The 14,026-nt window shown below is 38.1% G+C and overlaps 1 protein-coding gene across 3 annotated transcripts in view; it reads right to left on the bottom strand.

Annotated features, from left to right (window-relative positions):
- Positions 1-14,026, bottom strand: part of SPIDR (scaffold protein involved in DNA repair) — a 490,566-nt gene that overhangs the window by 271,167 nt on the left and 205,373 nt on the right. For all 3 annotated transcript variants that reach the window (XM_032841172.1, XM_032841170.1, XM_032841171.1), the window contains exon 8: positions 10,410-10,623. In XM_032841172.1, the coding sequence (XP_032697063.1) occupies positions 10,410-10,623 (214 nt within the window). The remainder of the gene's footprint in view (positions 1-10,409; positions 10,624-14,026) is intronic.

Below are 14,026 nucleotides of genomic sequence, written 5' to 3'. Positions count from 1 at the left end.
TCACATATTAAAATGGGCAAATACAGGATTTCATTTGACTCCTATTTTATAACGTGTATTCCATTTATAGAGCAAAAAGTCTCAATTTGAAAACCGTAAGAGAGATGTAAGAGAGAAAAAAATACCAAATCAAGTTCAGAATTAACAATCTCTGCATACAGAACCACACATGAAATCCCATATAATTCCACACATAAAATTTCCCCTAGAAGAATGACAGAAGCAGGGTGCCTGGGTAGCTCAGTCAGTTGAGTGTCTGTCTTTGGCTCAGGTCACTATCTCAATGTCCTGGGATGGAGCCCCTCAGTGGCAGTGGGCTCCCCGCTCAGTGGGGAGTCTCCTTCTCCCTTTCTATCTGACTCAGACCCCACTTACTCTCTCAGTCTCTCAAATAAATAAAATCTTAAAAAAAAAAAAAGAATGACAGATCCAACTACCAAGGCAGCTGCCTCAGTAAGATGCAGATCTAAAAATATCCCAAAGTCAAATCGTAATAACTCATCCACTTATAAGGTCTAAGTGGCCAGCAGGATTTGCAATTTTTTTGTAAATACAAATTTCTGCAGATAATCTTGATCTAATTTTACTTCTCATGAGCTCAAGAAAGTGTCCCACATTCAATACCTCTAAAGCATCTTTCCTAAAGTATATTCACACTTAGACTCTAAATTTTTTTACTCCAAAAATGCATTACTTAATAATTTTTTTTTTAAGGTAGGGGTAAGGGGCAGAGGGAAAGGGAGAGAATCTTAAGCAGGTTCTGAGATCATGACTTGAGCTGAAATCAAGAGTCAGATGCTTAACCAATTGAGCCTCTCAAGTGCCCCAGAATGTGTTTTAAAATGTATAGGTGTGCACAAAAATACTAGAAGTTGAGGGAGTAGATTAAAAATAAAGAATACCGAATTGCACTTGCCACCATAGATGAACTTAAGACTCTACTGAAAGCAAGACCTAAATTACACAAAGGAGCAAAACTAGGGTGAGAAAGGAGAAGATGCTTTAATGAGGACAGATTTCTGAAGGAAGATAGATTCCAGGTAACCAACTGAAATCCTGGTGTTTTGATACACGCTGTGATTACCTCCATCAGCATAGGGAAGGGAGGAGTATCCTACCAGAACCTGACTCAGAGACTGCTTTTCAGTCCTATTCTATGAATTTCATAACTTAACATGATGCCAAAAAATGGTGTTAGGACTCCTAAGTAATCATTTGTGGGTGGGGAGAGATGCATTTCCTACTTTATTACATAAATATAAACTCCAGGAGCCAAAGATTTAAATGTAAAAATTTTTTTCCCAACACAATTTGTTGAAGAGACTGTCTTTCTATTGGATATTCTTTCCTGTTTTGTCTAAGTATTTATCTAAAGGATATAATAATAGTGATTCAAAGAGGCACATGCATCCACTGTTAACAGCAGCAATGATACAACAGCCAAAATATGGAAAGAGTCCAGATGTCCACTGACATATATATATATGTATATATGTGTGTGTGTGTGTGTATATAGATATAAACTCCAAGAGCCATATACACACACACACACACACACACACATACATATATATATATATACCCCCACACTATATGTACACACACACACACACACACACACACACACAAAATCAAACTGAAATATTACTCAGCTATCAAAAAGAATGAAATCTTACCATTTGCAATGACCTGGATGAAACTAGAGGGTATTATGCAAAAGGAAATAAGTCCGTCAAAGAAAGACAAATACCATATGATTTCACTTATATGTGGAATTTAAGAAATAAAACTGATGAACATAGGGGAAGGGAAGGAAAAATAAAATACGATAAAAACAGAGAGGGAGACAAACTGTAAGAGACTCTTTTTTTTTTTTTAAAGATTTTATTTATTCATTTGAGACAAATACAAAGAGAGAGAGCATAAGCAGGGAGACAGGCAGAGGGAGAGGGAGAGGAAGAAGCAGGCTCCCTGCTGAGCCAGGAGCCCAATGGGGAGCTCAATCCCAAGACCCTGGGATCATGACCTGAGCCAAAGGCAGATGCTTAACCATCCAGCCACCCAGGTGCCCCTGTAAGAGATTCTTAACTGAGGGTTGCTGGAGGGGAGGTAGGTGGGGGAAACAGATAATTGGGTGATGGCATTAAGTATGGCACTTGATGTAATGAGCACTGGGTGTTATGCAATTGATGAATCATTAAATTTTACCCTGAAATTAATAATACACTATATGTTAACTAACATGAATTTAAATAAACGAATATATAAATGTAAAAATTTTTAAGTAACTAATCCATAAAAGTATTAGAATAAAACAAAATCTCACAGCAAGAAAGATCTTAACTTCTTTACTACCTTGATATAAAATGCAGAAACTACAGAAGATAAGTAATTCAGGGATACCTGGGTGGCTCAGAAGTTGAGCATCTGCCTTCAGCTCAGGTCATGATCCCAGGGTCCTGGGATCGAGCTCTGCATTGGGCTCCCTGCTCAGCGGGAAGCCTGCTTCTCCCTTTCCCACTCCCCCTGCTTATATTCTCTCTCTCACTGTCTCTGTCAAATAAATAAATAAAATCTTAAAAAAAAAAAGATAGGTAATTTGGTCATGGAAAAATAGACTACACTGCTTTTCAAAAAAAAACAAAAAAACCCCTGTTCCCTAAAACAGTTAAAAGACTAAAGACAAACCAGGAGAAAAGTCATTGAAATGTAAATGATTGACAAGGAGCTATTCTTATCATTTCTAATGTATATGATTGACAAGGAGCTATTCTTATCATTTCTACAAGATAAAGATCAATACTAAGATAAAAATCTTGGTATTATGTAATACCAAGTAGTAAAAGATCTTAGTTGATACTAAGATAAAGATCAATAATCCAAGAGAACACAGGTCAAAAGTCATCAACAGGCATTTCACAGAAAATAAAATATACATGGTTCTTAAATACAGGGAATGAAGCCTAAGCCCATATTACAGCAAAAGAAATGCAAATTAAAATTATAAACTTCATTTTCCAGTTTTTAAATTGGTGAAGAACAGTATACTAGGTTAGTAAAAGGAAAACAGGCACTTTATGTATACCGCTAGTAGAAATGTAAAATGGTTTGATAATGTCTGCTAACATCAAAGAGGTATATATCCTCTCATCCAGCAAGAATACTTAAAGAAACACATGTAGAAAATGATGTAGTCCTGTTTGTAGCAACCAAAGAGGAGCAACCTACATGTCCATTCAAAGGGTCTGATTGAATAATAATGGTATCTTTAAATCAGAAGTCAGTGCAAAAAGAATGTAGCAACTATTAATATACTAGCATGTTGTTACTGAATGATCTCCAAGATGCATTTTTAAAATGAAAAAGCATGACACAGAAGTATTGTTGGACACATTTTTGTAAAAAAGAATAATGGCAGGAAATACATAAGTAAGTTTATATTATATATGCATCTCTCTCTATATATAGTTATGAGTGTGTGACACACACACCATCTCTGAATGGTATGTAAGAAACTAGTATGAATGGCTGGGTGAGAATTGAGTGGCTGGGGAGAGAAAATATGGGAAGAAAACTCATTGTTCACTGTATATCCTTTGATACCTTTTGTAATCTGTATCATATGTTTTAAATACCTACTAGAAAAACCAATTAAATATTTTTTAAATGGAAGGGGAAAATCTATGCTAAAAGTTTGGAGATTTAGAGGCATTATCCTGCTACAGGGACCTACATAACAATTCTGAGTTTAACTTTATCCACTTATTTAAGGAAAAGATAAATCAATGTGATATACCATATCAACAAGAGAAAGGATAAAAAAATGATTATTTCAGTAGATAAAGAAAAAGCATTTGACAAAGTACAACATCCATTCATGATAAAAACCCTCAACAAAGTAGGGTTAGAGGGAACATATCTCAACATAATAAAGTCCAACTATGAAAAACCAAAAATTAACATCCTATTTAATGGTGAAAAACTGAAAGTTTTTCCCCTAAGATTAAGAACAAGAGGAAAATGTCCTCTCACCATTTTTATTCAACATAGTCCTAGCCATCGTAATCAGACAATAAAAAGAAATAAAAGGCATCCAAATTGGTAAGGAAGAAGTAAAATACTCACCATTTGCCGATGGCATGTTACTACATTTGGAAAACCCTAAAGTCTCCATCAAAAAACCACTAAAACTGATAAACTCAGTAAGTTTGCAAGATACAAAATCAATATACAGAAATCTGTTGCATTTTTATACATTAATAATAAAGTGCAGAAAGAGTAGTTAATGAAACAACTGGATGTACAATTGCACCAAAAAGAATAAAGTGGCTTGGAATAAATGTCACCAAAGAGGTGAAAGACTTGTATTCTGAAAACTATATAACACTGATGAAGGAAACGGAACACGACGCAAAGAAACAGAAAAACATTCCATGCTCATGGACTGGGAGAACAAATAATGCTAAAATGTCAATGCTACCCAAAGCAATCCACAGTTTTAATGCAAACCCTATCAAAATACCAACAGCATTTTTCACAGAAATAGAATAAAATTTATATGGAACCACAAAAGACCTTGAATAGCCAAAGCAATCTTGAAAAAAAAACCAAAACTAGAAATATCACAATCCCAGATATACTGGGATATCAAGATAACAAGTATATCAAGATATACTTGTATCAAGTATATACTTATATCAAGTATATCAAGATAGCAATTCTCTGCTCAGCAGGGAGCCTGCTTTCCCTCCTCTCTCTCTGCCTGCCTCTCTGCCTGCTTGTGATCTCTCTGTCAAATAAATAAATAAAATCTTAAAAAAAAAAAAGATATCAAGTATATCAAGATATACTTCAAAACGATAGTAGATCAAAAAAGTATGGTACTGGCACAAAAGTACAAACATAGATCAATGAAACAGAGTAAAGAGCCTGGAAATAAACCCATGATTATATGGTCAATTAATCTATGACAAAGAAAATAAGAATATGCAGTCTCTTCAATAAATGGTGTTGGGAAAACTGAACAGCAACATGCAAAAGAATGAAACTGGACCACTTTCTCACACCATACATAAAAATAAACTCAAAATGGATTAAAAAACTAAACATGAGACTGGTGTGTGTGTGTGTGTGTGTGTATAAAATATATATGTATATTATCCAGCTGTAAAAAATAATGAAATTATATATGGGATTTAAGAAAAGAAACAAATAAAGTAAAAAGACAAAAAAACGGACTCTTAAATGTAGAGAACAAACTGGTGGTTACCAGAGGGGAGGTTGGTGAAGTAATGGCTGAAATAAGTGAAGAGGAGGGGCGCCTAGGTGGCTCAGTGGGTTAAAGCCTCTGCCTTCAGCTCAGGTCATGATCCCAGGGTCCTGGGATCGAGCCCCACATTGGGCTGTCTGCTCCGCAGGGAGCCTGCTTCCTCTTCTCTCTCTCTCTGCCTGCCTCTCTGCCTACTTGTGAACTCTGTCTGTCAAATAAATAAAATCTTTAAAAAAAAAATACATAAGTGAAGAGGATTAAGAGTACTCTTATTGTAGTGAGCACTGAGTAATGTACATAATTGTTTAATAACTATATCATATATCTGAAACTAATATAACACTGTACATTAATTATACAGGAATTAAAATAAATAAATAAAATTTTTAAAAATAAGTATATAAATAAAATGAACAAAACATAGGGGTAAAAGCCAGGATTAAGAGTACACCAATGTTTCTAAATGTAGTTCCAAACATAACTGAGCTGGAGTCTTCAGTGTCTCACTGTAAAAAAACTCAGCATACTTTGAATTTACATTTTTTTGTTGAAATACAATAAATGAAACAATAAACTGTTGTATATAAGAAGATAAAATAGGACACTGCAAACATCAAATACTCTCAATATTACTGAGTTTTACTATAAGCTTCCAGAAAGGACTTCAATAAAACAGTTGAAAGAACACAAGAAATTACAGGAACAAGACCCTAGACAGGAGGAGCACTGCCAGGACAGGGAGGAAATTGCTCACTCATTCCACAGCAAAATTCTAAACTAAAATACTTCAATTTGCTTGACTTTGAAAAATAAAGTAGGAAAGAACAATAAAGCATGAGGAAGGAGGTAGTTTCCAATTTTAGATACGGGACCAAAGGAAGGATTCTTGAGAAGGTAACACCTGAGTAAATGCCCAGAGAAGATAAGAAAATTGCACACCATGCAGACATGGGGAGGCATGGTATAGAGCACCCCAGCACAGGCAGTGGTAAGAATCCAGGCCCCAGGGGGAAAGTGGTGTGGAATCTGAGGACCAGAGTGGAGTCTCGGGTGGCCACGATAGAGCTGGGGAAGGAAAGGGGTGGGAGATAAGGCCGCAGAGCTCAGGAGGGGTTTGTGTATGAGGTGAGCAGACACTAGGGCATGTGGAGCCAAAAAGTGGCATGACAACTTACACATTCATAGCTTTAGTCATCTTGAAAGAGACAGGAGAGCATGGAAAGAAGCAAGGAGTTGATTTAATGAACTGTTGCAATAATCCAGAGGGCAGACAATGATTACCTGGAAATGTTCTGACAGTAGAGGTGGCAAGAAGTGCTGGACTCTGTGTGCATTTGGAAGTGGAGCTACCAGAATGTTCCCAAAGGCAGAAGGGAGATTATGAGAAAAAGAGGAGTTGAGGATATGTGGGGAAGCAGAGGGAGGGTCAGGAGCTTGACTCTGCCATGCCTTCAGCACCCAAGTGGAATCATGCCTCAGGCAGTAAGGAGTGCTGCTCTGGTGATGGAGCAGAGGGTGGGTCGCAGATAGTTCTGGGAGGGATCAGTGTGCCCCTGGCATTTAAAGTTACAAGATGAAATGAAAGCACCAAGGGGGTTAGGTGGACAAGATAGAAAAGAGGTCTAGTACTGAGCCTAGCAGAGCACTATCTTAGTGAGAAGCCAGAGAAAGGCATGAGGAGCACAGGGCAGGCAGGGAAACAAAGCAGGAGAGAGCACTGCACTGCAAAGAGACATGATGGCCACACAAGTGACCATAGGAGAAGCAGCCTGGAGCTCACTGACGATGCCAGGGGTGAGGTATGGGAAATGCTGGGATGGAAGCCTGAACAAACAGGCTCAGTAGAGAATGGGGTCAATATAGCCATGGTGGAAAGAGGAAGTACAGTCAAGATGAATTAAAAAAAAAACAAACAAACATTTTTAATGAACTATTAGGACTTCATCAAGATTAAAAGCTTTTACACAGCGAAAGAAACAGTCAACAAAACCAAAGACAACTGACATAATGGGAGAAGATATTTGCAAATGACCTATCGGATAAAGGGCTAGTATCCAAAATCTATAAAGAACTTGTCAAACTCAATACCCAAAGAACAAATAATCCAATCAAGAAATAGGCAGAGGACATGAATAGACATTTAGGCAAAGACATCCAAATGGCCAACAGACACATGAAAAATGCTCCACATCACTTGCCCTCAGGAAAAGACAAATCAATACCACAATGAGATACCACCTTATACCAGTCAGAATAGCTAAAATTAACAAGTCAGGAAACGAAAGATATTGGCAAGGATGCAGAGAAAGGGGAACTCTCCTACACTGTTGTTGGGAATGCAAGCTGGTGCAGCCACTCTGGAAAACAGTATGGAGGTTCCTCGAAAAGTTGAAAATAGAGCTACACTACAACCCAGCAATCGCACTACTGGGCATTTACCCTAAAGATACAAATGTAGTGATCCAAAGGGGCATGTGCACCCGAATCTTTCTAGTAGCAATGTCCACAACAGCCAAACTATGGAAAGTGCCTAGATGTCCATCAACAGACGAATGGATAAAGAAGACGTGGTATATATACACAATGGAATACTACGCAGCCATCAAAACCCTGAAATCTTGTCATTTGCAATGACGTGGATAGAACTAGAGGATAGTATGCTGAGCGAAATAAGTCGATCAGAGAAAGACAATTATCATATGATCTCTCTGATATGAGGAATTATAAGGAATTTGAGAGGCAGGGCAGGGGGTCATGGGGGGTAAGGAGGGAAAAAAATGAAGCAAGATAGGATCAGGAGGGAGGAAAACTATAAGAGACTCTTAATCTCACTAAACAAACTGAAGGTTGTTGGGCGGTGGGCGGGAGGGACAGGGTGGCTGGGTTATGGACATTGGGGAGGGTATGTGCTATGGTGAATGCTGTGAAATGTGTAAGTCTGATGATTCACAGACCTGTATTCCTGGGGCAAATAATACATTACATGTTAATAAAAAGATTTTTTTAACATGGTAGAAAAATAATAGCATGATATTAGGATGATGAGAAATTTCAGAGAGAGAAATTAATGGCATTGTATTCTTTTTTTTTTTTTTAAAGATTTTATTTGAGAGACAGAGAGCACAAGCACAAGCAGAGGGGAGGGGGCAGAGGGAGAAACACTCTCCTCACTGATCAGGGAGCTTGTAGGTCTTGATCCCAGGACCCTGGGATATGACCTGAGCTGAAGGCAGACACTGAACTGACCGAGGCACCCAGGTGCCCCACTGGTATTGAATTCTTGAGTGAGCTATGCAGAAAGACAGTTGGTCATTACAAAATTATTCATAATATCCTCAAACTAAAGACACTTAACTATAAACAGAAGAACAGATGCATTAATTGCATAAATTAACACAACGGTATACTATAAAGCAATAAAAATGAACAAACTGCTAAATGTAAAAATACTGATGAATCTCCCAAGCATAATATTAAGTGAAAGTAGTCAGGTGAAAAAGAATGCATATTGTATGATTTCTGCATGGTTCTATTTATATGAAATTCTCAAATAGTCCAAGGAATCTTTTATATCGTAAGTCAGGATGATAGTCACCTTGTGTGGGAGGGAGAGGAGGAAATGAGAGGGGATTGGGGTGTCCCAGGTATGCAATGCATTCTATTTCTTGGATGGATAAAAATTACATAGTTGGGGCACCTGGGTGGTTCAGTTAGTTGTGTGGTGGCCTTTCACTTAGGTCATGATCCCAGGGTCCTGGGATCAAGACCCACAACAGGCTCTTGCTCAGTGGGGAGTCTGCCTCTCTCCCTCCCTCTTCTCCTGCCCCTGCTCAGTGCTGTATCTCTCTCTCTCTCAAATAAATAAATAAAATCTTAAAAAAAAGAAAGAAATTACCTAGTCACTTTGTGATTATTTGTAGAAATGTGTACTTAGAATTTGTGTATGATCCTGTATGTATCTTAAACTATTCAAAAAGATGTATTAAAAAACAAAACAAAACAAAATGCAAGTTACCCTATGACATCTGCAGCCTGTTAGGGTAAGAGTTTAAGTAAAGACTGAGGATCACTCACTATGGACACAGTGAAAAAAAGATCCCTGTGGGAGGTATGTTTAACTTTTTCTTTCTTTCTTTTTTTTTTTTTTAATTTTATGTATTTATTTGACAGAGAGAGACATAGCAAGAGAGGGAACACAAGCCGGGGGAGTGGGAAAGGGAGAAGCAGTCTTCCCGCTGAGCAGGCAACCCCATGCAGGGCTCAATCCCAGGACCCCAGGATCATGACCTGAGCTGAAGGTAGCTGCTTAAAGAAACTGAGCCACCCAGGCGCTCCTGGGATGTTTAACTTTAAAGACCTATAAGTCAACTTCAAACCTAAGAATATAACAGATGAATGAGACTTCTAAAAATCTGCCAGTAAAATCAAGAGTCAGCTCTTAAAACAAGGCTGCTCAAGTGTTCCCTCAAAAATAGTAATTTTTCGGGGTGCCTGGGTGGCTCAGTGGGTTAAGCCTCTGCCTTCGGCTCAGGTCATGATCCCAGGGTCCTGGGATCGAGCCCCGCATCGGGCTCACTGCTTGGCAGGGAGCCTGCTTCCCCCTCTCTCTCTCTCTGCCTGCCTCTCTGCCTACTTGTGATCTCTCTCTGTCAAATAAATAAATAAAATCTTTAAAAAAAATAGTAATATTTTCTTCTTTTTGTAGTAAAAAATAATACCCTATAGGGAAGAAAGCAAACATGTATATATGTTTTTCATCCTTCCCACAGTGATTAGTAAAGAAATATTAAATTACTGCATATTATCATATTGTCACAGAATGCCTCTTACTAAAATTGTATTTCTAAGAAAGACAAAAACAAAAACAGCCAGATTTATAAGACACCACTTTGACAGAAATCTTGATATGGTTGTTTCTTCCTCACCCCTCTGCCCTCAAATTATCAAAAATTTCCTGCCAAAAGTTCAAACAAGGATTCAAATACAATTCAGCGCTTCTGTTACATAAAATCTGTGTCAAATACTGGCTTCCTTATCCTGGCATTTCTCCATTATAAGGTGACAAAAATGTTCATCATAAAAAAATCTTTTAAGACAAACTCATAGTTAGTGACTGCTGGAATCAGTTCTTTGTACTCACCAGGGAGGGTAGATATGGACGATGTCTTGGGGATGTCCCTTGAGGTGGCGAGCAGTCTCCTTTGTGAACAGAACCTTCAGGCCAGTCCTGGGGACCTCACCTTGAGAAGGGCTGTTGGCCTGCAGCCCTGCTAAATGCTCACACATAGCAACTTGGATGGTGCATTCCTCATGCAGCTCTAGAATTTTCACAATTAATACACCAGATTTTCTACCTAGAAGGTGAAGGGGGGAAAAAAAAGCAAAATAGAGTAAAATAGACATATGGTCCAACTGTTAATAAAATGTCATGAAAAAAAAGAACCACATTAAGATCGCTTTATTCACCTCAAGAAAATGGTTTGTATACTTTGCAATGTATAGACTCTAATGTATTGTGACATCTTTTTAATCAAAATAACATACATGTTGCATTTTAAGCAACATACAAAATAGTTTTCCATCATAAAGAAACAGTCTTGCATACACAGAAGACCCATCATTTCACAGAGCATGTTTTTACACCAAAATTTTAACTCTTTTGATAACCACAACAAAGAAAGTAACATCACTTATTGGTCCTTCTTCTTTCTTATATGCTCCTACTACCTCATTAACTGCTTTGATTCTCTACTTTGGAAATGATATAAATGGTTGCAAATGTTCTAATGATCACAAAGATTAAAGGTAAGGATTTCTGGGGCGCCTGGGTGGCTCAGTGGGTTAAAGCCTCTGCCTTCGGCTCAGGTCATGATCCCAGGGTCCTGGGATCGAGCCCCACATCGGGTTTTCTGCTCGGCAGGGAGCCTGCTTCCTCCTCTCTCTCTGCCTGCCTCTCTGCCTACTTGTGATCTCTGTCTGTCAAATAAATAAATTAAAAAAAAAAAAAAGGTTAAGGATTTCTGAGGAATGCTGAATGTTAGGGCTCAATATTTATTAAGATGGAATTTAATCTGAATTTAAGTACTGGCTCTCTGATTAATTAAGTTCGGTCAAGATAGATAGCATTTCAACACTATTTTCTCATGTGTAAAATGGGGATCATGCCACCTGCCTCAAAGAACATTTTTAAGAATTAAATGAGAGAACTAAAGTTGACAGTGTGTATAACCTAAAACCCATATATGTCCCAGAAATTATCACAACACCAGGAGACTTAAATAAGGATGCATACCTCAGTACTATTTCACCCTAAGAGCAGAAAACTGGAGCTAGCACAAATCAGTAGGAGGAAAGGTAAGCCATGCTATGTGCATACAACAGAACACATGTAGAGCCAATAGTGGACCAGGTCTATATGTATCAGCATGTACAGATCTCAAAAACAAGAGGGGATGAACAAGATATGTAGAGTATGATACCTATAATGTTATTTTTTTAAGCACAGAAAACAATAAAGTACTGTTGCAGATATATATGTAACATAAGTATATAATATGACTAGCAGGATACATAGAAAAACATACTTAAGGAGAAAGAGAGGAGCATGACTCAGGATTTCACACTTATTTGTCATATTGTTTCTATTATAAAAATATGTGGATCAAACAAAGACAAAAGATTAAAATGTTATTAATTCTAGGTGGTAAGTATACTTGCGTATTTCTATTACTTTTTTAATTTAAAAAAATAAATGAAATAAAATAACAAAAGGTAAGTGTCTAGCATAGTATCCTGCTAATAATAATAGACACTGATAGTTTTCTTTACCCCTTTAGCCAACTTAATAGTGAATAATAAAAATTAATATTTAAATAGCACCAATGTTTTCATTATATAATTTAATTTTATTTCCATTTCTTTCTCCCCTTCTTCATTTTCCCCTCACTCTTAACTTTCCATTCCTTCCTTTCTCTAAGTGCCAATAGCATGTGTTCACATAGTAAGCAAGGCCACACCGAGCACTATCTTGAACTACTGTTCCTAAGGTATGTACCTATCTTGCTACTATTTCTTAAGGTAAGGAAGGAAACAGAATGGGGGAAGGATATGAACAAGCACAATGTCAGGCTGGCAGTACTAGTCACTATGGGGGAGGGAAGAAGAGGAATGAAAACAAGTATTATAGAAAGGCACTAACTAGGAAGTAATCATTGAGTCTCCTCTGCCACAATATTTGTTACTTTAATAAAAAGTGGCTCACCTCAGTTGGTGAGGTGAATAGGAAAATAGGAGTCAGGATAACATAAAGGTCACTCTGGTACATACACACCATTTTTCTCATGTAGGGCAGCCAGAGCAATGGGTGGAGAATTAGGATCTTTGGCAGCAAAGGGAAATGCCCTAGGTTTCAGGGCTATGTTAACTATAGGAGAATTTGTGGACATATTTTATGAATTTTTAAAACTTGAACCTACAGTCAGGGCCTATCCCTAAAACTATGCAGTAGGCATGGAACCTCTCCCATCAACCAGTGACAGCAGCTGCTGTTCAGAGTTCCAGGGCCCATGAAATCAGGTGGTATGGCAAAGCACACTCTCTTGGGTCTGTGTGGCTGAGTGTCTGCCTTGGCAGCCTCTACCCATACTCAGTAGTCTGCCTGAGCTGCACAAGTTCTCTCCTTGGGTACTAATTATTGTTTTGTGCAGCTCTGACTAAAAGTGAAATAGGTTTTAGTGGTCTGTCCAACCCTACAGTTTCCATAGAACTTTGACAGATTGTATGAAGGCAAGACATTGCAGAAACACATAGTTATTATAGCAGAAATACCTATATATCTAAGATGAATCATATTGCTACTAACTATACTCTGTTTGAAGATTTTTATGATAAATCCTGGCAATATTCCTAAAACTATGGTTTCTGCTGAAGATACATAGCACTAAATAACTTACAAAATAAACATGCTTCATGGTATTATCTATCACTACGGCCCAGGTGCTTCAGCACAGAATAAACATAATTATTTTTGAAGATTTTTTTTATTTATTTGAGAGAGAGAGAGACAGAGCATGAGCAGTGGGGACACAGAGGGAGAGGGAGAAGCAGACTCCTGCCAAACAAGGAGTTCCATGTAGGGCTCGACCCCAGGACGCTGAGACCATGACCTGAGCCCAAGGCAGATGCTTAACCAACTGAACCACCCAGACATCCCCAGGATAAACATACTTAATGGTACTACCATCACAGCCCTGGTATACTGTGGCATAGAATAAGCACACTGTATGGTATTTTAATAAGCACACTCTGTAGTATTACTATCACCACAGCCATGATGCACTGCAGTATAGGAAAACATGCTTTATGGTAGTATCACTAGAACCCTGGTGTACTGCAGTGTAGAATAAACACCCCATATGGTATTGATTATCACCCTTGTATACTGCCGCATGGAATAAACACACTGTGCAGTACTGACTATCACTAAAGTCCTGGCGCACTGCAGCGTGCCTGGTGACTTAAGTAGTCTTGGTAAACCAGAATGCTGAGCAGTGCCATCTAGGCTCTACCACAGGGCTAGAACACCACAATGTTCTCTACAAAGCACTCTAAAGTCTCTCATAGAGAACATCCGTCCAACACAGCCTTGGGAGAAACCAGTGGCCTGCCTTCCCTAAAGAAATTAAGGCAGTGTAATTTCCACTTTCTGTGAGGGATAAAAAAGTAAAAAGCAACCTAAGACAACTGTATATCTGAAGC

The sequence above is a fragment of the Lontra canadensis genome, unplaced genomic scaffold, assembly GCF_010015895.1.
Source record: "Lontra canadensis isolate GAN:19392208 unplaced genomic scaffold, GSC_riverotter_1.0 scaffold121, whole genome shotgun sequence".
In the NCBI taxonomy this organism is placed as follows: domain Eukaryota; kingdom Metazoa; phylum Chordata; class Mammalia; order Carnivora; family Mustelidae; genus Lontra; species Lontra canadensis.
Note: the sequence above shows the minus strand (reverse complement) of the source record. Positions and strands in the feature narration are given on the sequence as shown.